This window comes from Camelus dromedarius, chromosome 2, assembly GCF_036321535.1.
Source record: "Camelus dromedarius isolate mCamDro1 chromosome 2, mCamDro1.pat, whole genome shotgun sequence".
NCBI lineage: Eukaryota > Metazoa > Chordata > Mammalia > Artiodactyla > Camelidae > Camelus > Camelus dromedarius.
In genome coordinates, this window is record NC_087437.1 from 25685637 (window position 1) to 25711994 (window position 26358).

Consider the following 26358-nt stretch of genomic DNA (forward strand, 5'->3'; position numbering starts at 1 on the left):
ATGCGGTTCATCCTGCCTGTGGGTTTGATCGCTACCACCCTTGCAATTGCTCCTGTCTGCTTTGACAGGTAAATCTCTCCGCCCTGTGTTCCAGACTCTGTGTGGGCAGAGGATTAAGAAATGCTTCTTGTACAGTTCACATTTTTCATCCTTTGCATTCTTACAGGGAGAAGGTGCTCCGTGTGAAGCCCCAGGATGAAAAGCAAGCAAACGTCATAAAGGACTTGGCCAAAGCCAACCAGGTAAGGCATGGAGAGGGCTATCCTATCTTTCCTTTCTGTTCCCTGACAACTGCTTCTTTGGTCTCTTATTTTTAATGCCCATGGAGCTCCCAAAGACAAAGGCAGGGGGAAGTGGCAGGAGCTACTTGGCTAATTCAGCCAATCGCCAATACTTTCCTTGTTTCTGTTTATTTTTCCCCAAATTACCCCTTCTGTTTTCCTGCCCAAAGGCTCTACAGACAACAGCTTTTTCTAGGTGAAACTGTGAAATAGGGAGATGTTCCTGACACGTTTATCATGGCTTCTCTCCTTCATTGCCAGCTCCATTCTCTTCTGATCTGTAAAGTAGCATAATTTCTGTTAAAATCATGATAATATCAAGGTACTGGGTGACTGATGACATCAATGCACTAGTTGATAATATCAAGATGTGACCCCTTCCAAGAGAAGGTCCATTTTAAAAGTAAACTCTTAAAGTTAGATCAGTCTTTTAAAATCCAACGGATTAAAATAAACATTTTATCATTTGTTCAGCTGCTCCTGGACACAAGACACATATGCCAGCCACCTTACATACATCATTTCAAATTCTCCATCAGATTTTTAGTGTCACTGTCATAATTAAACTTGTTTAAAACGGAACTGAAATTCAAAGACAGTAAATTAAATAACCAAGATGATACATCAGATTTAAACCCAGAACCAAATCTGGGATTTATTCTAGTCACATCAAATCAATCAAAAGTTCTGCCTATACTAATTCCCAAATGTTTTTCAAATCCATTCTTTCCTCTTCATCCCCTTGTCAGTGCCAAATTCATGTGTGCCCTGTCTTTTACAGGGACAATTTCAATAGACAATTTCGATTTCTCTGGTGTTCTGGGTTCTCATCCTGCCTCCCACAAAGCCAAGTCCACACTGTAACCGGATTGCTCTCTCTAAAACCGGACAATTACATTCCTCCATTTGGAGCTTTTTAGCAAGAGGTGGCCTTGTATGGAAAAAGCATGGTCTTCAGAGGTTGAAACCCTAGCTCTACACTAGCTCTGTGTCCTCAGGCAAGTTACTTAACCTCTGTGGGTCTCAATTTCCTCCTCTGTAAAGTGGGGATAATAATCATATCTACTTCCCAAAGCTGCTGTAAAGACTAAATGCACTAATATTTGAGTAATCTTCAGAAGTGGGCCTAGCCATAACAAGCACTGTAGAAGTATTTTCTATTCGTATTGGTGTGGCATTCCAAGAATTTCATAACCTGCCAACCTCTGCACCCCCCACCCTCTTTCTCACCCTTCAATCATCATAAACACCAAAAACTCACCCACTTTGGCCCTATTCACTTTTTTCTCAGGAGGAATGCATTTCCTTCTTTACTTGGCTAACTGCTATTTATTCTTCAAGACCCAGCTCAGGCAGTGTCTCCTGAAGGAAGTCCTTCTCTGTTCATCCACTCTCCTGAGCCAGTTTGGATAGCTTTCTGTGCTCCTAGAACACCTGTGCTTGCCCCTGGCATTTGGTCAGCATACAGGAAATGCATACACGGCTCTGTCTCCCACACTAAACTTCTTGCTTCTCTTCTATTAGTCTCTACAATCCTGGCACCCAGCTCTGTGCCTGGTGCTTAATAAATGCTCATGAAAGTTCACTGAGCCCTAAACTGTTAGCCCAATTTACCCTGTCAGAGAAACTGCTATTGTGATTAGATGGCCCTATATAACTCACCTTTAAATCACACTTCTATCTTTCATATGTCTAATTCACGCTGTTCTTTTTCATCAAAATAAACCAATAAATATCAATTGGTTCATCACAGCTTCATACTGGCATATAACTGACTGACCTAGAGGTAGAGTGGGATTCAACTACAAAACAGCCATAGACTTAGATGTGTCCACAAGTTTGGCATAATGGGTGGAAAGTGGGCATTTTCTCCACATTTCCTAGGTTGGGAAGTTGTACTTCATTTGGTCTCACAATTGGGTACGATTTTGAAGAACAAGTATTGGAATCTTCTCGAATTGTTTTAATCTGAATGCTATCTTTATAGTCCCATTCACCAAATTTCTGAAATTCTGAGCCAGAGGAAGAGAAGGGAACCAGCAGTTGCTGAATGCCTGCAAGGCCCAGACGTCACAGCCATTTCAGGTTTCGCAACACTCCCAGTAGAGAGCTGTTAGTCCCAGTTTTTAGGGGAGAGAGCTGAAATTCAAAGAGTTTTAGTAATTTGCCCTAAGACACACTGCTAGAAAAATGACAGGGCTGGAGTTATGCCTTCATTGGACACAAACCTTCTAAGAATTCCAGAGTTCACAGGGACATCTGGTTCTGAGGTCTGCTTCAGGAGTGGGGACTGGGGAGGGGGAAACAGCTGCTGTGGCTAAATCAACTGTGAAACAACACCAACCAACCCCAAGGTGGTGGAAGCAAACAGATTAACCAAAAGTGGTCCATTCTTTTTGTATTTGTAGGTACCATGACCTAAAAAAGTGATCAATACAATGGGGTTTTTTCCCCACTCCCTAATATTCAACAGTTCTTAAATATATTTAAGATCTCATACGCTTATTCAGAGAAGGGTCCATACTTTAGTCACACTGAAATTCCTTTCATGGCATATGACACATAGTCAGTTCTTAATAAATGTGTTGGATGAGCAAATAAACAACTGACTAACACTGATCTTATCTCCACAGCTTGACTTCTGGTATCCAGACGCCACCTACCATGTAGCTGCTAACATGACAGTGGATTTCCGAGTTAGTGAAAAGGAATCCCAGCCCATTCAGTCTGCCTTGGATCAAAATAAAGTGCACTACGAGTAAGTCCCATGCAAATATTCAAATGTATTGGATACTCAAAGTTTGAGGAGTCTTGAAATTGAGAGGGAAGTACTATTTTTAAATTGGGCCCACCCAGAATGAAAGCTCTATCTATGAAATAAAATTTAAAGTTACTTCCAAACTAACTATGAAAACCTGCTTTTAAAAGTGATGAGTTCAAATTTGGCCACTCAACTCCCATCATATGTTTGCTGCGATCTGCAAGAATGACAATTACGTTCATCTTCCATCTCCAAAAACCAGCCCCTAGTAAGGACAGAGTGCACTTAAGCAGGCATGGATGGTTTGGGCACATTCAACGCCCCCTACAGGTAATCAGCGCAGCGCTCAGCACTGCTGATGACTGGCAGCACCACACTCTTGTATTTGAATTCTCCTGACACATAAAAGGAGACCCAAATAACAGTGTTCATCTTTGAGTCAGAGATGCAAGAATGTAAAATATATAACAAAATAAATAATTCTTTATGAAAGAAATTCTTCCTCAGAGAAAACAAAAACAATGCAGTAAAAATAAGACTTAAATCTAAGAGAAGAGATTTCTCGAACTGCCAGAGATGCAGAAATGAGTCGTTGTGGTCCCACAGAGAAATAAGGGGAAATTAGAACTTACTGAGCACCAATTACAGGTCACGCACACACAGTCTGGGCCCTGGGCCAACGAATAAGAAGGGAGCCCAGAGATGAGCATCACAAATCAGCACACAATACAGAAAACAACATGTGCTTTTATCCTTTAAAACATGTAGCAGTTTGATGTACTGAGGGGTCCTGTTTTAAATCCCCCAGCCCTTGTTATTCCAGCAGTCCCCTTTACTGAGCCCCCCACCACTCAAAACACTGCTAAACACTAGTTCTATCTTTTAGATTTGCTATTTCATGCCTCTGCCACCTAACCTAGTGTTGTCACTCACATGGCTCAAGGATCCTATGTCATATTACAGAGTGGGGCTTACTGATGGTCATACGACTTGACTGTATTTATTACATTGCTACAGTATCCCTAATACATATAAACAATGTTGAAACGAAGGAAACACATACATGAGACAAGTAAATAAACAATGTTCTTGACTGTGGTTTAATGGCTTAAAAAGTGATTGCTGTTGCTGACTATCTTTGTTTTTGTTGTTGTTTCAAGAGGGTTGTGAAACAAATGCAGAAGTGAATAAATGGGGAGAACATATTCAAAATTAATTTATACCAGCACTTAAGCCTTTTTAATTAATGTATCAATATGTTCTTTCGTATGATTTTATAAATTACACCACTAAAATCAGAAATAGACACTTTGTAACTCTGCCTCCAAGACTGCAGAAATTAGTAGTGCACTGTGGACTCTATGCTTATGCTAACATTGATGTCTGATTCCTTCATCTGAAAAGAAATCACCCCTCTTCCCTACATACTCCCTGATGACTGTGTTTCTTGATTCACTTCACAGCAGACTTCTCAAATGTATGCCTCGATTACTACAATCTTTGCTTTCCTTCATTACTATAAACCTGGCCCAGATTCCTATGATTAAGTAATTCTTACAAAGTATCTAGCACAAGCTAAAATAAATTTTAGCTGGTCAACTTCATATAATCTGGTTTGAACGGCAGGATAAAAATGTAGTACATTTTCCTTAATGTCTTGGTTAGGTAGACAAGAAGCTAGTTGCCCGACATTGAGTGTAGATAGCAGAATAAATCACTGTGACAGAAGACACCTAGGTGGGGGGCTACCATCCTTCCATTTTATCAAATAGCTCACATCAGCCCTTCTATTTGGTCCTCTCCTAGTTTGAAACAATTCTGACTCAGACAGAGGTCTAAATCCAGATCCTAACAAATAGATTTTTTCACTTTGTCTTTTGCCAAATACTTCCTTGCTACCTACATCAAGAACCAAAGCGTTAAACTACCTATAAAAATTAGTTTTATCTAATTAGAACATGATTTCTAGAAATTGGCCCAAATTAGCCACAGTTGTGGGAAAGCCACATAATTAGGTAGTTACCTTCCTCAGAAATATAAATATGTAAAGTGGTCTGCACAGATAAGAACTATTTAAAATCTTGTCTCCAAGTACTAATTATAAGATAATTTTATTTGCATATTAATTACACGTGCTACTTGGTGTCAGTAACAGAAGAGGGTTCTAAGAACAGAAACATCTGGTTGGACCCAGGCACCAGTCTGAATAAAGCCACATTAAGAGACTGGCTTGACACAATGATTTACTTAGACAGCTTCATTACACAGTGCATATAAACCACTACTTAGTTTAAAGCATCTGTGTGATTTTTTAATAATTTTCAGAAAATTAAATTACTAAGACATTTGATTTTAAAGTTGCATGTTGCTCCCTTTTTTATTTATACTTTTACAGAATCACAAAAGGCCAAGTCCAAAAAACAAATAAAATGTATATACTAACAAACCTGAATAGACTGGCTTAATAAACGTCTAAAGGAATGAGCACCTATTGGATTGAGGCTTAAGGAGCAGATGCCATATTTAGAGTCAGCAGTTGAAAACCAGTGTTTTTACTAATTTTTTACATTTGTAGATATTTGTATTTTAGATATATTTTAGATTATCTTTTCTTTGACCAAAAGTTAAAATTAGAAAATAATTATTAATTAAAGGTAATTCAGAAAATAACTATTAATAGTAAAATTCAAATTATACAATTAAGTAAAATCTTACTGAGATCCACATAAAGATTATGTGAGAAACACAGATATCTACACCAAACTGATCATCAACACTTCATAATAATGTCTAATTACCTAATAATGTTCAGTTAGATATAGATTCATATTCCAAGTATATACATGGTCCTATCAAATAAGTGTTTCAAGCAAATAAATCATTCTAATGTTTCATCTTATTCATTTTTCCTTCTACTCCACATTTTTATACATCCCTTACCCAAGAATAAAATGGGTAAATTAATATTTGCTACAAATATCGAAGAGATGTTGGTCACAGTGGAAAGCAGAAGAGTGTGGTAGATAAGAATGTGGATTCTGGAGTGAGAGTGTCTGAGTCTAGTCCCATTTAAACCATGCATTATTTAACACTGACAATTTATTTAACTTCTCTTCATCTCATTTTCTTCATTTTTAAGATGATGTTTCATAGGGGTTCCATGAAGATTGGCTGGGACCATAAAATTGTTCTTTGCCTGGTTCCTTTACTACTGTTGTTAATGCAAGTGGAGGAAAGACCACTTATACATGTGCTTACATGAGTGGTGCATGCACACACACACTGCGCAACAGGATAACTAGAGACTATCATCAGATGCTCCCTTTCCCTCCTAGTGAATACATTTAGTGCCTTAAAGTTTATTATCCAACACAGAGGTATGCCTCAAATGGTCAGAAATCCACGTCTGTGCCAAGTTTGATACAAAGTAAACCAGTTAGGGAGTTACTGGAGACAAATGAGATCTTGTGGAAACCTGAAATCATGCTTTGTGAGTAGCTCCTATCCTGCAGGAATGTAAGCATTAGGGAAGGGCAGTTCAGACCAGTTTATAAGGCACCACAACAATGACTCTGCCTTCCTGCAACATCACTTCCCCACTTACACACACACACACACACACACACACACACACACCCAAAGCCCTTAGCAATCACATACACTGGCCCACAGTTCCTTCTTTTTTTAACTGAAGTATAGTTGAATTAAAATATTATATATTAGTTTCAGGAGTATAGCTTAATGATTCAGTATTTTTATAGGTTATACTCCATTAAAAGTCATCACAAAATAATGGCTATAATTCCCTGCACTATAAATATATCCTTGTTGCTTATCTATGTTATACATAGTAGTTTGCACCTCCTAATGCCATATGCCTATCTTGCCTCACTCCACTTCCCTCTCCCCACTGGTAACCACTGCTTTGTTTTCTAAATCTGTGAGTCTGTTTCTGTTTTGCTATATACATATTCATTTGTTTTATTTTTCAGATTCCACAAATAAATGATATCATACAGTATTTGTCTTTCTCTGTCTATTTCACGTAGCATAATATTATCTAGGTCCATCCACATTGTCTCAAATGGCAGAATCTCATTCTTTTTTATGGCTAAGAAATATTCCATTGTATACATATACTGCATCTTCTTTATCCATTTGTCTGTTGATGGACACTTAGGTTGCTTGTATATTTTGGCTATTGTTAATAGTGCTACTATGAACACTGGGGGTGCATGTATCTTTTCAAATTAGTGTTTATCTTTTTTTCCTGGATATATACCCAGGAGTGGAATTGCTGGATCATATGGTCATTCTATTTTCAGTTTTTTGAGGAGCCTCCATACTGTTTTCCACAGTGTCTGCACCAATTTACATTCCTACCAATAGTGTAGGAGGGTTCCCTTTTCTCCACATCCTCACCAATATTTGTTCTTTATGTTCTTTTTGATGATGGCCATTTTGACAGATGTGAGGTGATATCTCATTGTTCTTTTGATTTTCATTTCTCTAATAACTAGCAATGTTGAGCATCTTTTCATGTGCCTGTTAGCCATCCAAATGTCTTCTTTGGAAGAATGTCTACTTAGGTCTTCTGCCCCTTTTTTGACTGGGTTATGTGTTTTTTGATGTTGAGTTGTATGAGTTGTTTACACATTGTTGATATTAACACCTTATCAGGCATATCATTTGCAAATATTTTCTCCCATTCAGTAGGTTGTCTTTTGTTTTTTCAATAGTTTCCTTTGCTGTGCAAATGGCTTTAAGTTTAATTAGGTTCCATTTGTTTATTTTTGCCTTCTTTTGCTTTAAGAGACAGATCCAAAAAATATTGCAAGAGTCAAAGAGTGTTCTGCCTGTGTTTTCTTCTAGGAGTTTCATGGTTTTAGGTCTTACACTTAGGTCATTAATACATTTTGAATTTATTTTTGTATATAGTGTGAGAAAATGTTCTAATCTCACTGTTTTACATGCAGCTGTCCAGTTTTCCCAGCATCACTTATTAAAGAGATTGTCTTTTCTCCATCATACATTCTTGCCTCCTTTGTCATAGATTAATGATCGTAGGTGCATAGGTGTATTTCTAGGCTCTCTATTCTGTTCCATTGGTCCATGCGTCTGTTTTCGTGCCAGTACTATGTTCTTTGATGACAGTAGCTTTGTAGTATAGTCTGAAGTCAGGGAAGTTCAGTTAGCCTCCGGCTAACTGAATCCAACAATACATAAAAAGATCTTACACCATGATCAAGTGAGATTTATTCCGGGGGTGCAAGGATGGTTCAATATTTGCAAGTCAATCAATGTGATATACTACATTAAGAAAAGGAAGGATAAAAATCACATGATCAACTCAATAGACACAGAAAGAGTATTTGACAAAATTCAGTATCCATTCATGATAAAAATTCTCATCAAAGTGGGTAGAAATGGAATATATCTCAACATAATAAAGCAGTTTATGACAAACCCACAGCTATCATCATACTCAATGGTAAAATGTTGAAAGCCTTTCCTCTAAATTGAGGAACAAGACACAGATGCCCACCCTTGGCAATTCTATTTAACGTAGTATTGGCAACTCTAGGCACAGCAATCAGACAAGAGTAAGAAATAAAAGCCATCCAAATTGTAAGGGAAGAGGTAAAATTATCACTATTTGCAGAGGACATGATACTTCATATAGAAAACCCTAAAGTCTCTACCCAAAACCTATTGAAACTAATAAATAAATTCAGCAAAGTTGCAGGATACAAGATTAATATACAGAAATCTGTTGCTTTTCTATACACTAATGATGAACTATCAGAAAGAAAAAAAATTGTTTTAAAATCATATCAAAAAGAATAAAATACCTGAGAATAAACTTAACCAAGGAGGTGAAAGACCTACACACCAAAACCTATGAAGCAGTGATGATGGAGACTGAGGGCGACACAAAACCCACACTCTTGGGCTGGATGCGCTACTATTGTTAACATGGCCATAACACACAAAGCAGTCTACAGATTTAATGACATTCCTATCAAAATACCCATGACGTTTTTCACAGAACTAGAACAAATTATCCTAAAATTTATATGGACCCACAAAAGACCCCAAATTGCCAAAGCAATCTCCATTCCTTCTTTATTACTCTCTAAAAGCAGCAGAAGGAGGAAGGCTTTAAGTTGTCAAAACAGAATTCATTTTGCCTCTTCTCTGAGTCTACCTCTTCCTGATCTTGGGACTAAGGCTTCCAGGAGAGCTGGTCAACTGGGCAAACTTTGCACAAACTTCAGGAAATTAAGAAGACTATCGGTCTGATGGCAGCACTCAGGGATTTCATTCCTTGTGTTGGAGGCACTGTTGTGTAATGGTTCACAGCTAGAGCACTGAAGGTCATACATCTCTGGGTTCAAATCCCAGTTTCTGTATTTTACCAGTTGTGTCAATGTTGGAAATCTACCTAACCTCTATAAAAATGAGAGTTATAATAGTACTCAATTAACAGTGTTGATGTAAAGATTAAATGATAAAATGTAACTGTCATGCTGAACAGAGTGCCTGGAACATAAGAAAAACTCAATAAACATTAGCCATTTATAAAATTAAATCCTCAGTGATAATTATTTATCCTTTCATCTATATTTAGGAACTTTTTTAAACAAATTAAGCAAATCTTGAAGTGCTAAAATAATATCTGAGAGAAAATAATTTGGTTTTGTCTACTTAAATATGACTGCTAGTTAGTGGAAAGGCTCATGAAAATAACATCTGGCAGTGGTTCTTAATTTCCAGCCTTAGGCTTAATTTCAAGTCCCTATCAGCAACAATCTGGCACTATTCTGATGTCCTCAAGCAGCTGCACTTGTGGAAAGGTCGTATTTCAGCTCACACGACTTTCTTTTGCTGCTGTTATCACAAGAGCTAAATTGATACGTGCTAAGTCTAAAAATATTCTTAGACAGGCGCTTCCTGTGACTAATTAATACTGCCTTATGTTACGAATCAACCTCCGAGATCATAAAATCTCTTTTGCCTGTCCTCTACTTCTATTAATGCAGGTGGAGCAAAAGCCACATGCCCTCTTTAGAGCTTAAAACAATTAATTATCTCTGTAGGGACAAACCAAAGTATAATTTCCAACTTCTCAAACTCCATGTGAGTTTCAGTGCAACATACCCCATCTGACTCCAAATTCATTGTTACAGTTTTTTTCTTAGAAATCCCAGATTCATCACAAGTCAAAACCAAGCATATAGTGAGTTAGATAAAATATGCATAATAATGTGCTTCTCAGCGATGTTAATGGGAATCAATATTCATGAGCAGTACTTGGTCTCAATGCTAAATAAGCTCTGAATACAGTATACCTAGTATATACCTCATTTATGCTTTTCCTCTAAACTCTGGTCAGTCAGTCAGTGAGAACAGCACAGTTCTAGATAAATGGGAAGATCAGAAGCCAGGCATGAGACATGTTTAAAAGAGGTGGTTAGAGAATAATGAACAAACAGGGCAAACAATCTAAGATAGACAGGAAGGAAGAAGAAATTTCTGCAAAGGGAAGATAACTGTTTTTCTTTCTTTCTCTGGTAAATGTGTGTTTTATCATTCCCCTGTCAAACAGAATTTTGATGCATGATGTACAAGAAGAGGTTGAGAAACAGTTTGATGTTAAAGAAGATTTCCCAGGCAGGCACAGCTATGCAAAATACAATAACTGGGACAAGGTACAGTATAAAATGCCAGTGCTTCCAAAAAGAAAAATGTCACCCAAAACATTTGATGTCACTTAGTTTTCTTTTATTCTAATCCCTCAAACATTGGTTTTTTTTTCTTAAGATTGTTGCTTGGACTGAAAAAATGGTGCGTAAGAATCCTAAAATGGTGTCTCGAATTAAAATTGGAACTACTGCTGAAAACAATCCACTGTATGTTCTCAAGGTAAAAAGAATCCAAGAACTACTGATTCTTACTATTGTTGAAAAATATGAATTTAAAAGTTACAAAACTAGCTAATTTTTAGACAATAAAAAGTCTTAACCTTCTGAAGAATATATAAGCTCTAGAAATCCATTCAAGAACAGAAGCAGCACGTGGTTTTAGGTGGAACCAAGAAAACCCCTGAATAAGCCATTTGACAGACACAGTGGACAAACTCAGACAAGTTTCTCATCCCATATCTTTATTAGAAGAGTTTACGATGTCCCTGGTGTATAAAACAGCTTTCCATCTATTAAAATCCAGTGAAACTGATGACTAAATGTCAGGAAGAAAGAGAAATTTAAATATTATATAACTATAGGATCCCCATACAGTGAGTGAGGCATTTCAACTCTGTATTGAGAGGGAATTTCCTTCTATAACCAAGCTAACAATTGCCATTCAGCTACTGCTGGATTTTTGTACATCCAAAGACATTGCTCCCTGAAGCATCCCCTTAATAACTGAGAAGCCCTTCCTTATCCTGAATCCCCATCCATTCATTCTCTTCAACCACCCAAAACAAATCTAAATTCTCTTCAGAATGACAGCCCTTCAAACATCCAGCCACTATTTCTCCTCCTCGCTGCAAACACCAATACAAAATCTTTTCCACTCCAGACTAAATACCGTGTTTATAAAGTAAGAAAAACAAAAGGAAATGGCAGAAACAAGCAACTTTATAATCTATTTCTCAGACCAAAGGATGTTAGCAATGAAATAAGACAAACAATATTGTGACTTTTAACCCTAAAAGCAACTCGGACACTAAGAAAAATTTTTGAAAAATAGATTATGAAATATATTATGAATTATTTATTTTAAGGATATGCGCCATGGTCCTCCCTGAGAATATGTGCGTACACAGTTACTCATGCAATAGGAGACAGGTGAAAGAATTGCTTTGAGACTATGAATGAGTTATTGGACAACAAAGGATCAGTGCATGAGTTCATGTAAAATAATACATCTAATTTATTGTTTTAAAGATTGGGGAAAAGGATGAAAGAAGAAAAGCTATTTTTATGGATTGTGGCATTCATGCATGAGAATGGATCTCCCCAGCATTCTGTCAGTGGTTTGTCCATCACGTAAGTCAATCGGAACATTCACACACTTCTTTGATTGTCAAGCTCCAGCACTATTCCAAGTGGCAACACCCCTTTACAAATGAGTACAGTTCCACTTAACTAGAAGAGCCCACATTTGGTGCTGTCAGGAAATAAACGCTCTGGATTTTATTCACCATTGAAGTTTTTATAAAATTGACACCTTCCTTCTAACTTCTTAAACTCCAGTTGACAGTTCATAAAACTAAGGAAAAAAATTCCCTACAATATGGTTTTTCCTCTAGTTATTAATGGAAATCTGAAACTATCTATATATTACAACCTACAAATTTGGCCTTTCTTCAATGAGTCCAAAGCACAGAACTTTAATTCCTGTTTAGATGTTGAATTGGCTACACACACACTTGGAATTTTCATACTTAAGATTCTTTTCCAAGAGAAAAATAACTCACTTTAAAAAAAAAAAGTAAATCAATTTTATAAGTTCGTTGTTTCTCTCGCTCTGTTTCTATTGTATTCTGACTCCTACTATCTTTTAACTTTCTTTTCTGCCAGTTTTTGTATACAACATGCTGCGGGAACATCACAGCCCCTTTCAGGGCAAGGATACTTCCACTAGGAATGACTCTGCCAGCAGAACTGACTTATCCCCGCAGTTGTTTGAGTTCTTCCAGCTGAGGGCCTGGAGCTCTGCCTTCTCAGGCCATAAAGGCACACACAAGACAGGGCTACAGGAAATATCTTGGCTCCAGTACAGATATACGTGGAAGAGATTTTCCAAGAATAATGAGAGATTTTAGGTAGCCATAGAAAGTCCTGATAATTAGAGAAATGTCAATCCGATGTGAGGAAAAAAGTTGGTCATTCTAAATAATCTAATTTTTTAATAGGGTATTTTTTCTTTAATCTTATTCATTTTTTAATTTTTTAAATTTTTTCATTGAAATATAGTTGATTTATAATGTTGTATTAGTTTCTGGTGTACAGCATAGTGATTCCATCATCTATATATATATATTCCATCATCTATATATATACATATTCTTCCTCATATTCTTTTTATTACAGGTTATCTTTAATCCTACTTATAATTAATTCATGAATTCTCCCCACAGTAGCTTATAACTACAGCTTTCCACACAGTAGCTGAACTTTACACCAACAGCTTAATTCTTTTCCTACCCCTACAGGCAACCAAAACTTGCGGTAAAAACAAAATTATGACCAAACTCCTGGACCGAATGAATTTTTATGTTCTTCCCGTGTTCAATGTTGATGGATATATTTGGTCATGGACACAGGTACTGCTCTGTAATCTCTTATTTGCATTTAGATAATATTATCTACTGAGTTTAATGCACACTGATTGTTATGAATTAAGTTTGAGGTTTGGTTAAGCAGTTAATTTAATTCAGAAAAGTATATATATTTTAAAATTTCAATTTCTGACTAAGGAAAGCATGATTTTCTGGTTACATAGAGTCCTTGAAATAATATGAAATTTTTGCTGCTGAAGCTAGAAATGTGGAAAAATGAAATGAAACAGTAATTATAAAGGAGATGTATGTTATACGATATGGCAAAAGTATATTCTAGCTAAGAATAGAAGTCGTTTAGAGACATTACAAATATATTGACTTCATAACAACAGTCATTGTATTCCATCAACTTGGGATAGAATTGTGGATGGAAAAATTGCATCAAAAAGTAACTAACAATGACACATATATGTCTGTCTTTTAAGAGAATCCTTTATGTCCTGCTGTTGCTAAATACAATTAACTTTGAGATTTGAGACAGACACTATCACAAAAAGTTCTTTACTGAAAATTATGCTCCAACAGTCACAATCTGACACATATTATACCTGAGTCTGTAAATGGCGAAAGATGTAATGCAGTTAAAATTCAAATTACAGGTAATTTGAGAACATCATTCATCATTTTCTAATACTGAGAATTAATCAAGTTTTTAAAGCTAACTGAATTTTTTATGAAGGCCTTAGAATATTAATATTAAAAACAATGTTTCTGAAAAAAGACAAAAACAACCCACCCAAAAAAGAATGTTTCTGAAAATATGACAGGTTGTAGGAAAAAGAGATTCTTTTTCTTCATAATCATGGGCCTCAGGTTAACTAGATAAATTTCAAACAAAGCTGTAGATACCTGCAGAGAGAATCTGAAATGACCAAACTGAAAAACGCAAACTGATCTGTGTAAATACTTTCATCATTCAATCCTGCAGAACCGCATGTGGAAGAAAAATCGTTCCAAAAACCAAAACTCTAATTGTGTCGGAACTGACCTCAACAGGAACTTTAACGTCTCGTGGAACTGTGAGTAGCAGACTGGAGCCCAAGGGAAACAGCTATAAAGAGTGCTTACACACTGTAGTTAGTGAAACCACCTACTTATTTCAGTGAAGATAGGTATAGCCTAAGTGTTAATTTTCTAATCTAAAAAATGAAGGACAATCATCACTCCTATAGAAGTATTTTGAATGTTTGGTTGAATAGGAGGAAGTGGAGGTAGGGCTGTTTATCAAATCATCTCTTACTTAATATATCTAGCTCGCTAAAAATCAGGCACAACCCAGAAATTCAGGTAATCTGAACAGAGGTCTCAGATCCCTCCTCTTTCTGATCTGATAAAATCTGAGAAATACCAGTGGTTAGAACCAACATATAGGTAGTTCTTCAGATGTTCAATGAAAAGAAACAACTGGGGGAAAGAAAGTGAAAAGGTTTAATGGAAATGGCAATGATAAGAGAGGCCTGCTACATCAGATGATACTGCAGTTGCTACACAAATATGACTTTATCATTATTTACATTCAAGGAGAAATCACCACTACCCCAATTCATAAGTTTCTTCTTTATCTAATGTTGTCGAAAATACCATCTCAGCATCTAATTCTATTCTACTATAATGAATACAATTGCATATATCCCTAAGTGAGACCTGCCTACTGAAACAGATTGAAGAAACCCATGTTCAAAGCAGGTAATTTATACCAAATCCAGCAAGTTCGAGCTGGGGTTGAGTTGGAACTGGCTCCAGTCCCTGGGCTGCTTCTGATGTATTATTCCTGTGACCCTGGGAAATGGAGGGAAAATAAACAAGGCTAAGAATAAGAATATTCAAGTGGGCTAAGTCTGTTATACTTTGAGTTATGTGTACAAAGTTACTCCGCAGTGACTGTGACACCAGGGACATAAAGGCAGCCCTGTAAACCTGGGAGACTAAAATGTTATAAATATTTTGTGCATCTATGTCAAAAGAGGTAGACTGGATAAAGAAGCTGTGGTATATTTATACAATGGAATACTACTCTGCCATAAAAAATAATAAAACAATGCCATTTGCAGCAACATGGATGGACCTGGAGATTGTCATTCTAAGTGAAATAAGCCAGAAAGAGAAAGCAAAATACTGTATGAGCTCACTCATACGTGGAATCTAAAAAAAAAAAGACATGAACTTATTTATAAAACAAAAACAGACTCACAGACATAGAAAACAAACTTATGGTTACCAGGTGGGGAAGGGGATGGGAAGGGATAAATTGGGAGTTCAAGACTTGCAGATACTAACTACTATATATAAATTAGATAAACAACAAGTTCATACTATTTAGCACAAGGAACTATACATTCAATATCGTATTGTAACTTATGGTGAAAAAGAATATGAAAACGAATATGTATGTTCATATACGACTGAAGCATTATACCGTATACCAGAAATTGACACAACATTGTAAACTGAGTATACTTCAATAAAAATATATATATACAAAAAATGGAGGTAGGGGGCTGTACTGATGGGGGGCAGATTGTGATCTCATCCATCCATGTCCTCTGCAGCTTTCCCTTACACCAAAGACCCATGTGAGGAGACCTATCGGGGCCCCGCACCAGAGTCCGAGAAAGAGACCAAAGCTGTCACCAACTTCATTCAAAGCCACCTAAAATCAATCAAGGCCTACATCACCTTCCATTCTTACTCCCAGATGCTATTGTTTCCCTACGGATATACATCAGAACTGCCACCTAACTACGAGGACCTGGTATGTAGGAAAAAGCCTGTGGTTTATGCATTGACACTATTACTGATTTCAGTCTGTTTGTCATTAACAACTTGGGTTATCTTGAAAGAATTTCACTTTTTAAAACTAAAGAAGAGAACTAATGAAGTTTACCTTAGAGTTAAAATCATAACCTTAGATTAATTTTTCATGTGATAAAAGTATATGGATAATAAGGTGTATATTCCTTTATTGATGTGATTCTAAGATAAAGCCAGTAGGAAGAAATGTCTAGGCTATCCAGAGTAGAATTCCATTACTATCCAGATGGTTCTGCAGTTAAACAGTTAACATGGATCATAGCATAAAACCATACACCGCAAAAGCCAAAGACAACAGCAAAGACATCTGCTATTCTACCCCCGAAACACCAGATTTAAGGAGATCCATTGTATTTTTCTCCTCCTGATGAACTTGGAAATTATATTAATTCTTTTACTAACCAACGAAAGATATCATGAATGTGAAGCTTCTGCACTAAAAGTACACTCTTTATAAAACTACGATCCACTAAGCATCCTTTTCCTTTCTATGAAAACAATTTGATCAAGTTAGCTTTAAAAAAAAAAAAAAGTCTGCATATGGCGGATAAATATTTGTAATTGCTGTAGAAGAAATAAAGCAGATAATGTTCAGTGCCCCAGATCCCATGGAGGCTGGCAAATATAACATGCAGGGACAGCTGTAATTCAAATACTGCCTCACAGACTTTTTTCTAATCTTTTAAGAGGTCACAATTATCATTTTGACTTCAGCCAACTGTTTCCAGCATTCAATTTTAAGTTTGAGCAGAGATTTGATTCAGTCATTAAAATCTTCTGTGTATACAACAAAGAAAAACACAAGTAATATGTGGCCTATAAAGTCATTTATTTAATTAATCTAGTTAAGAATCTGAACCCATGAATCTGATTAGTATATGCAAAGGTACAGCAATGCAATTTCAATCTATCACTAGGAAAATGGTATTACGGATTAAAAAATTCAAATATACAAAACAAACAACTCTGAGTAAAGTAAGTGTCCTTACACAACAGCTAAATTGATTAAGAAAATAACTTTTTTTTGGTTATATACATAATACATATAGACAAAAAGAAATCTTCACTTAGAGTATAAATATGTTAGTTACTATACTCCATTGAAACGAATTCAAATATTCATTCTCACAGCACAGAACACTAATGTGTATTAAAGGTGATGAGATTCCACTCTAGAAGAGAAACTCTAATTTAACAGAACGACTTTAAAGAGGAGTCAAAAAATTTTCTTCCCTCTGCATTTCTTCTAAAATCCTATGTGGAGAAAGACCTGTGGCAGTGTGGAACCTATGACAACCAACGAAGGAGAGGCATGGAAGAGAAAAATATCTGAAGCCAAAAAATGTGAGAGGAAGAATATGTTTTTTGAGAAGGAAAGTCAGAAGACAAAAAGGAAGAAAAGGAGGGAAAGAGGAGAGAGTGTAAATAAAGGGCAGAAACACAAAATGAGATAGGACATTATTGTATATAATTGATTTCACATTTAGAGGGCTTTACAATAACAATAGGTATCTCTTACTGAAAATAAATTTCTCATTTAATCGTTTATTTTATTTTGATCTTCAAATGACAAATAACCAGTAAGCTGCCTTTTTTAATCCCCAGTAAGGGCATTACATAGTACCCTGTTACTCCACTCTAACTTCTATTTCTCTCCAGGCCAAAGCTGCAAAGATTGGCATCAATGTGCTATCAACTCTATATGAAACAAACTACACCTCTGGCCCAACAGCATCAACAATTTGTAAGTTTCTCCTATCATTTGCTATGTCATTTTCCCTAATTCTTTTTTATAGATATTTAAGAAAATTACAGAATTTGTAAATTAGGATTAGAACATCCAGAATTGCTAATTTAAACTTCAGTTTTAACAGGATGAATACATGTATATTCATGTATGATTGAAAAATTGTTCTGTACACCAGAAACTGACACAACATTGTAAACTGACTACAACTCAATATAAATAAACAAACAAACAAGAGATTGTATGAATCTAGGGGAGAGGTTCCACCCTTTTGGGAGGATAAGATTTTTCTAGAAACAAATTATATTGAACTTTTACAGGGTTACAAGGTCAATGGAAGTAATTATACCAAGACAGATTTACAGTTTAATTCTTCCACCTGCCTGTTTTCACCACCACCACTAACATTTTATCCTCGCAGGAACTAACAAGAATTAGTTGCGGCAGAGTTAATATATTATTTTTAACCATTAACTTTAAATGGACTCCTTCTCCCTTGGCTTCATTCCCACTGCAACGCAGTCTTTTCCTTAGCTCCTGGTGGGAAAATGGGCAGGCCAACAGTTTCAGCCACTTTGATCGTGTAAAACCAGTCTCCTGTCACTCTCTTCAGCCCTTTCCTGTTGGGTTCAGCTGAAATCTACATGGTGGATTAAGAAAGGAGGTCACAAGGTTCTAGTTTGGGTTCTTTTGCTTTAGTGTCTCAGCACCATTTCTTATTCTTCACTGTTTTTAAACTGTCTTTGCATTTTCAGCTATTGACTAAGATTCCTTACAAGTCAGACCCTGTGCTTAGCTTGATTTTCACAACCTCAGTTAATCCTCACCACACTTTATGAGGTGGGCAGCACTTGTTACTAGCTTAACTGGGATTCAATCCCAGGTTTTAACAAACCCAAAGTCCACGATCTTTGCCACTGTGCATACTGCTTTCCTGTTTGGTTTTTGTGGCTGAAATAACCAGGCCTTTCTATTTGCAATTAATACAAAGAAGTTCATTTGGTTTTCACCAAAGACCATTAATGCAGACCCTGGGAAATGGGATCATTTCTGCTCAGATCTCACTGAATTTAGTTTGGAAATACTTCAGTAAAAATCATCTTTTCTCCAAACCATTTCCAAGCTTCAGTTCTCAGGCCCAGACTTCACAGAAAATTCCAATGAAACTGCTTATGAAACATCAACTTCCTAACAAAATTTAATTCCTCAAAAGCAAGGATAACACTTCAGATCTCCTCTCAGACCGTACACTGTCTAGTACAGGTCAGGGAAGAATAGCAGAATTAATTCCCATAAACCTGCTCAGTGAAAATAGTGTTCTAACTCGTTCAAAAGGAGTGAATGTGGATTAAAGCCACAATAGAATTAGACTGACTTAGCTGGTATCACTCTCTAGAGCCACAATATCCAACAATTTTGGCACGAAGACTGCTGTTTAACTATTAAACATTTCATGCACAATTCACCACCACAAAACACACATGATTATTTTCCATTATACTTTTAGAATGTGTGGTTTGAAAAAATAAATATGCGCACATGAATCTGTGGATTTCTTGCAGTAACTCTACTTGGCCAAACTTTATAAACCACTTCCCTAATCCAATCTGAAAGTATAAACTGTAACTAAAAGTCTACACCCTCAACAATTGCTATGGAATTTGAAAAAGCTTTACTCATCACAAACAACTTCCGGAGCCCATTTATTGGAGGTCCCATGGCGGAATTGGAAAAATGACTTAAAAAACCAGACAAGTCCCATTCCCAGAGAACTTTAACAGCAATCACCTGTCAACCGGTTGTGTGCTTTAAAGGGCTGAAGAGAAAGTACAGTGACACAGCTAATCTCCAGCATCCAAATAGATCTTGCTGCAACATAGCCATGCCAGAGATTCATTACACATACAAGTGGGTGACACGATTTCAAAAAAGATGATATACCCAGCTACAGGAGTGGACCAAAAAAAACACGAGCAAAGTAGAAAAACCAGAGGATAGACCAGAACACTACTTTAAAATGGCACCCTACTTAGTGGATACTGAGAAATAGCAGGGCCAGATAAGGCACCCCAATATGATGTATGAGCAACTTCTATACCATAAGCAGGAAAAACACACAGATATACTTGGTAGCAAAGAACAAAGGGCTCCAAACAGGAACAAGCTTTGCAATGGTAGCTAGGGCATCAAAGGATTATTACTCTCACACTTTATATATATATATATATATATATATATGTATGTATGACTATACATATGATGTATATTTGCATATAATGCAAATTATGTGCATAGTAGAGCTACGCATTTGCACTGCATCACAGTCATTTAATGAGCAGGAATTTATGGAGCACCTACCTAATAAATAGTCCAGCACTTGGAGCTTTGAGAGACAGGGGAGAAGAGTAAAGACACAATAACGGCTCTCAAAGGGCTACACTGTAACTGGGAGGAACAGACAAGCAAAGATGACACAGCTCCATGCTATCATGGGTCACTTTCACAATGGGAGGACAGGAGAAGAGGAATTAGTATTCTGCATAACTGTGTAGTCGTATTTTAAACTTCTTTACTATATTATATTAAAAGATTTTTTTCAAGCAATTCAGATTTAGAATTGCCTCTTCCATATGGGCCTGCAGCAGCTTGATAGATGTTCAAAAATTTTAGGAGTGACTGCTTTAATAAAGCTGATTAAATGTTAATCAAACATTCATGAGAGGCAGAGGGTAGCAAAGTGGTTGACTTGGTAAGAACAGAAAAAAATAGGAGCACCTCACGATTAAAGTTTAGTCATTCCAATATCCTAAGTGTCACTTAACAAGCTCCAGGATTTGGGGAAACCATCGAGCACTTACCAATATTTTTATCTCTTTGATTTAATGGAGACAAAAGAAAATGACTGGGGGAGCATTTTTAAAACCCAAATTATGGAGAGATCTCTGACCTCCAGAAAATATAAGTATGTTTGCAATTTGAATGTAATAAGCAAGTAAGTTAAAACCATAAAATCTGAACCAGAGAGTTTCCTAGGAGATGATCTAGTTCATAGTTCTTAAGCCTGACTTCCCATTAGCATCATCTGAAGGGCTTTTAAAATATGCACACAATCAGGTCCCAACCCAAGAGTTTCAGCTTTCATTAGTCTGTGGGGGCCCAGGCACTTGAATTTTTTTAAAGTAGTCAAAGTGATTCTAAGATGAAACCAGGCATGAGAACCACTGATCTGAGCTAAATCCCTCATTTATAGACTGTACAGTTGAGACACAGAAAGATTTTATCACTTTGGGGCAGAGCAGGAACAAACATCAGCATTTCCGGCCACAAACTGTATACCAACTACTTTGCCACAAAGCAGCAATATTAAGATGGAGCAAAAATTGATATTAAAAGATTGTGAAATGCTTATATTTGCATATTGGCAGCATATCCAATCCTTTACCATCTTAGAAATAACTGAACATAGTATCTAGTTAGCAAGACTAGCTCACTGAACTGATAGGGACCAGGGAGCTTACATCAGTAATGTCATCCATATATGCGTCACATCATGAATTAAAAAGTTAATTTTAATGTGCTTTCTTGTTGCCTTCCCCACGTATCAGAACTGCTAGCTCTGCTCTCCCTTGTCAACTCCGTACTGTTTTCTATACTCTGTACCACTCTACAGTGGTTTTGAAAAGGAGAAAATCAAGCCCTTGAATTTGTAGCTCACAACACCCAATATGTATCCACTAAAAGACGTTCAAGTTTAGATTATACTAAGGGCAGCAAAAGTGCAAAGAGAATATTTCAGTTTATGCCCATATATCTCTAGCTCCTGTTCTTGCTTTAAATAGAATTTTCGTTTAGTGTTGATATAAAAGTGCAGGTTACTATGTTTAATGCATAGCAATAACACTTTTTTAAAAAAACACACAAGTTAAGTCACCAGTGTCACTTGATGTGGATTTCTTTGGGATGAAACCAGATTGCTAATCAGTTCAGTTTTATTTTGACTTATTTTGACTGTATTACAGTGAGTTCCCTGCACTTAATGTGCCTTGAAAAGAGTGGCAGATTTTTTCCTATTTTTAATATTTTAAGAAGATGTCAACAAAAAAATTATCTTGTAAAACTCAATGAAAACTTTTTACTGAGAGGACTATAGATTCACATATGGTAGGCAGTACAGTACAATGATTAGCAGCACAAACTCCGAAGATAGGCAGCCTGGATTTGATCCCTGACTCAACCACTTCTAGCTATGTGCCCTTTTTTTAAAACTGAAGTGTATTAGCTTACAGGTGTACAGCATAGTGATTCAATATTTTTAGAGATTTTACTCCATTATAGGTTATTATAAGATAATGGCTATAATTCCCTGTGCTATATAGTATATCCTCATTATCTATTTTATACATCTAGCTATGTGTCTGAGTAAATTGTTTCATCTCTCTGTGAGAAAATTTCTCTCCTGTAAAACAGCAATTGGTACTTAAATCATAAGACTGTGACAGGAATTAGTGAAATGAGTTAGCATACATAGAGCACTGAGAAGGGTGCCTGGCATTTAGCAAGTGATTATTATTATATTTTATAAATATATACACATATTTTAGAGGGTACAGATGGAGATAAACAAAAAGCTAAGTAGTATGTTCAATAAATTAAGTTGTACAATAATATATTCTTACAAGTAAAAAGCTTTCAATGTTGTATTTATTTTGTCTTAATATAGGTTTTGTTTGCAAATTTAAGGTTTCAAAGATACAAAAATGGTATCATAAAGGAAAATGTATTACATTCAAAAACATCACACAATTATGAAAAATCACAAATTACATATATTCTCAATTACCACTATTAATCATCATAAGAAATTTCACATTAAGTAAATTTATCAAAATGAAATACCCATATTCTTTAATTCTTTGAAATCACAGCAATTTACTTAACGTCAAATGGAAAGCTGATACAGCTAGAAACTGGCCACATTTACTGAAATGTCTAGCACACTCTAAATCACCATGCAAGATGGAGTAAATTTCAGAACAAAGAAATTTGCTAAAAACAAAGAGGAACATTAATGGTAAAAGGATCAATCCACCAAGAAGACATAATGATCCTGGATGTGTGCAAGCCAATTTCACCTATGATGCCAATAATTTCAAAATCCATTTTCCCAAGCTCTTTCCTGAATGTCTCATTGATGCTGAATATATCCTTTTGTCTTCCTTCCTTTACCGTTTCTTTTCCCCATCACTATTATGAGTTCCTGTTTCTGTTAATAATCTGTGGGCTTTTTTTTCAGTCACCCAGATTGAAACCTCAATCATTTGCATCAAATTTCTAACTGTTCCATTCCAAAGTTTTTTACATAGAGCCCAATCAATTCTACTCCCAATGTGGTGTATCTACACTTGTTCAGGCTTTCACTTCTAAATACTTGCTAGCTCGTCTCTACTTTTTCCAGTTCAGATAACCTGTCCTAAGTACAGCACTGAAATGGCTATAACTGCTTCCCAAACAAAACATCTTTCCTGACTTATCAGGTTTTCTGAGCTTTGCCCACAAACTCTTACTGCTCCATTTGTTCCAGTCCAATTGGATCTCATTGGTCTCTAAAAATGCCTCCATGCTTTTCTGTCCTTGTAGTTCACTGGCCAGAATGCCTTTCTTCAATCTCCAAATGGAAAAATACTCAAATACATACTCCATCATGAAGGTGGTATTTCAGCAAGTACTGAGCATGAAATGCCATCCTCCTCACCAGGCATAATCTCCTTCTCCCTTTAAATTTTCATAAAATATTATACCTTTTCTATGGTACTTTTATATTCTGCCATGTCTCTTGATTTGCATATTTGACTTCTCTCTCCTCAACTGTAAGTTCCCAAAGACACAATTAGCATCTTCATCGTTGCAACCTGCACCACCCACCCTCCACAGTGCCAAGGAATGTGCACTATGCATATTAAAGGCTTAATAAAGATTTCTTGAATAATTTTAGAGCCAACCCTATCTCTTTCCACCAAAATATTCCTTCTCTTTCTTCACTACAGCTTTGAATTCTTGTCTTTCAAACCTAAAATCTTAGTATCAGTTAAATTCATTACTTTTTCTAAAACATAAATAATTTTATGTACAAAAAGTTTTTGTATTATGTAAAGCAAAATATACATAAGTATGTTTATAGTATTATGTACACTTGTACAAATCTTATATGTATATAATCTCTAGGTGCATATATTTTCAGTCTTTTTAACAAATAACATTCTTAAAAATGAACATGCAAAAGTTGGATTAGGGGATTAAATATACCCTTTAAATAAGTGGTTTAAGCTTTCCTGGTCTTTTAACTATAAAATAGTTTACCCTAGCAACATGAATGGAAAGAGGCCTGAACTATTAAAAAGAATGTAACTTTGCATCATTTGTATGTATAGGTTTCCTTGGTAGGTTTTCAGTGACCAGTGACCCCCCCCCCCCCCACAGCTGGTTTCCTCGGTTGCTTGCATTTGCTCAGACCATCTCCATCTATGACAATGTGCACCCAGGAGACAAACTCAACTTAGACTTAAAATGATCCAAGAAAAATGGAATTTTGAAAATGCAGCACATATTTAAAATGTGTGGTGGATTCCAAAGCCATGATTGTTCTTACTCCACACAGACCACTACTCCCATTCATTACTGCGATTAGCCATACACATAATTATTTTTATTGCTAATTTTATACCAGTGAATTTCCATTTCAAGAAAAATGTTAGCATTTGTTTATAATTAAATATTTACTGCTTATGTTTTACAGACCCGACATCAGGCTCTTCTATAGACTGGGCTTACAGCCTGGGCATCAAACATGCATTTGCCTTTGGGCCCCGAGATAAAGGCAAATTTGGTTTTCTCCTTCCAGAATCTCAGATAAAGTCAACTTGTAAAGAGACCATGCTAGCTGTCACATTTATTGCCAAGCATATCCTCAAGCATTCTTCCTAAAGAACTGCCCTCTGTCTGGGATAAGCCAATTAATCCTTTCCCTTGTTTTCCACTAGAAAGTCAATCTTCACTTTATCCTTAGATGCAGTTTCCCTATCACCCAACTAGGTCCCTCGCTTGCTCACTTAAGTCCTATGTTATTTCTTTTTGTTTTATTTACTCTCAAAACCACCTTAACAAATAGCTTTAAGTGAAAGTTTTAACCAAGTTAGAACCTGGCACAAAGTATGGAGTATTTTGAAAGGTGATATGCAGTGGATCACAGGAAAGAAATGAGAACTTTCACCTTCTCCAGAATCAGATTTCCACCATGTATCTTCATCATTTCATGTGCTAATATAATAAAAATAAGATATATTTCAAAATGTACCTTCTGGTTTTTATAAATTATATTCTCTACCTTCTTCTATTATCATTAATAATCATGCAATAATGCTTCTAATGCATTCTGTTTATAAGAAAGAATATCATCTATTTTTAAAAACATTTTGCTTACATTTATATCTTTAACACAAGTAGACATTGCTTGTATCTTCACAATAGTAAAAGGATGTCCTATCAGGAAATAAAGTAGTTTATTTAGAGATGAATCTCAGTCCTTTAAACAACCAACCCAGTTCTCATCAATATAGTGTACATTAAATTCAAAATACTGTAATTTAACCTGCCACAATCAGAGGGAACTACCTGCCAAAACATCTCTTGGCAGTTACAGACACGGCCAGGACACCTGGTAAACTGTGCACCCTGCCCTCATAAAGGGTAGAAAAGAAGTCTGGAAATAGAGTACAAGTTGAAGAGAGAAAGTCATGTTGAATAAGGGTAATCAGAGTAACTTATTACCTTTATACTCTCTATAATCCTATTGCAGAAGATAGTGTTACAAAATATCTTTTCCCCAAACTTGATTTTTCAGTACTTCATCATGTGACAACAATGGTATCTACACTCTAGAAATCCAGAACACAGATGCCTGACGAGAATTTGATGGACAAGTAGAGACTTTCTATAAACTTACTTTTCAGAACAATCTGGATAAAATTTTTGAGGATCTCAAAAAAGCCTCAGAAAGCAGGTTAACAAGTAATCTGGACCATTCCTCATGACTGCTTTAGGGGCCCATAAAAGGAAGAGTGCCATCAAATCTACAAGGTGATGGTATTTCTGATAGTTATGAGGTAGGTAAAAGTTTTCCTTGCAAAATTGTCTAGTGGAAACCAATATAAACTAGTAACATTACTTTAAAGGTGGGGGAGGGAAAGGTGACAGAGGCAAAAAAGTAAAAGATAAAACTCTAGAGTTAAACTGTCCCTTATAAAAAATACAACAACTATATCTAAATATTTCAAAACTGGCTCAGAACATGGGAATGTAAATGTGTTCCATTACAAATGCCATATGGGTTTGGGTTCAATCCCCAGCA

At 36.1% G+C, this 26358-nt stretch overlaps 1 protein-coding gene across 1 annotated transcript; it reads left to right on the plus strand.

The window, feature by feature from the left end:
• Nucleotides 1-25213, plus strand: CPA3 (carboxypeptidase A3). Its single transcript, XM_010980569.3, is given in 11 exon segments — nucleotides 1-68; nucleotides 167-242; nucleotides 2915-3039; nucleotides 10652-10754; nucleotides 10867-10968; nucleotides 11997-12098; nucleotides 13268-13378; nucleotides 14325-14415; nucleotides 15946-16148; nucleotides 17867-17951; nucleotides 24748-25213. Coding segments are annotated over 11 exon segments (1254 nt in total). The 3' UTR covers nucleotides 24936-25213.
• Nucleotides 25214-26358: the final 1145 nt, after the last annotated feature.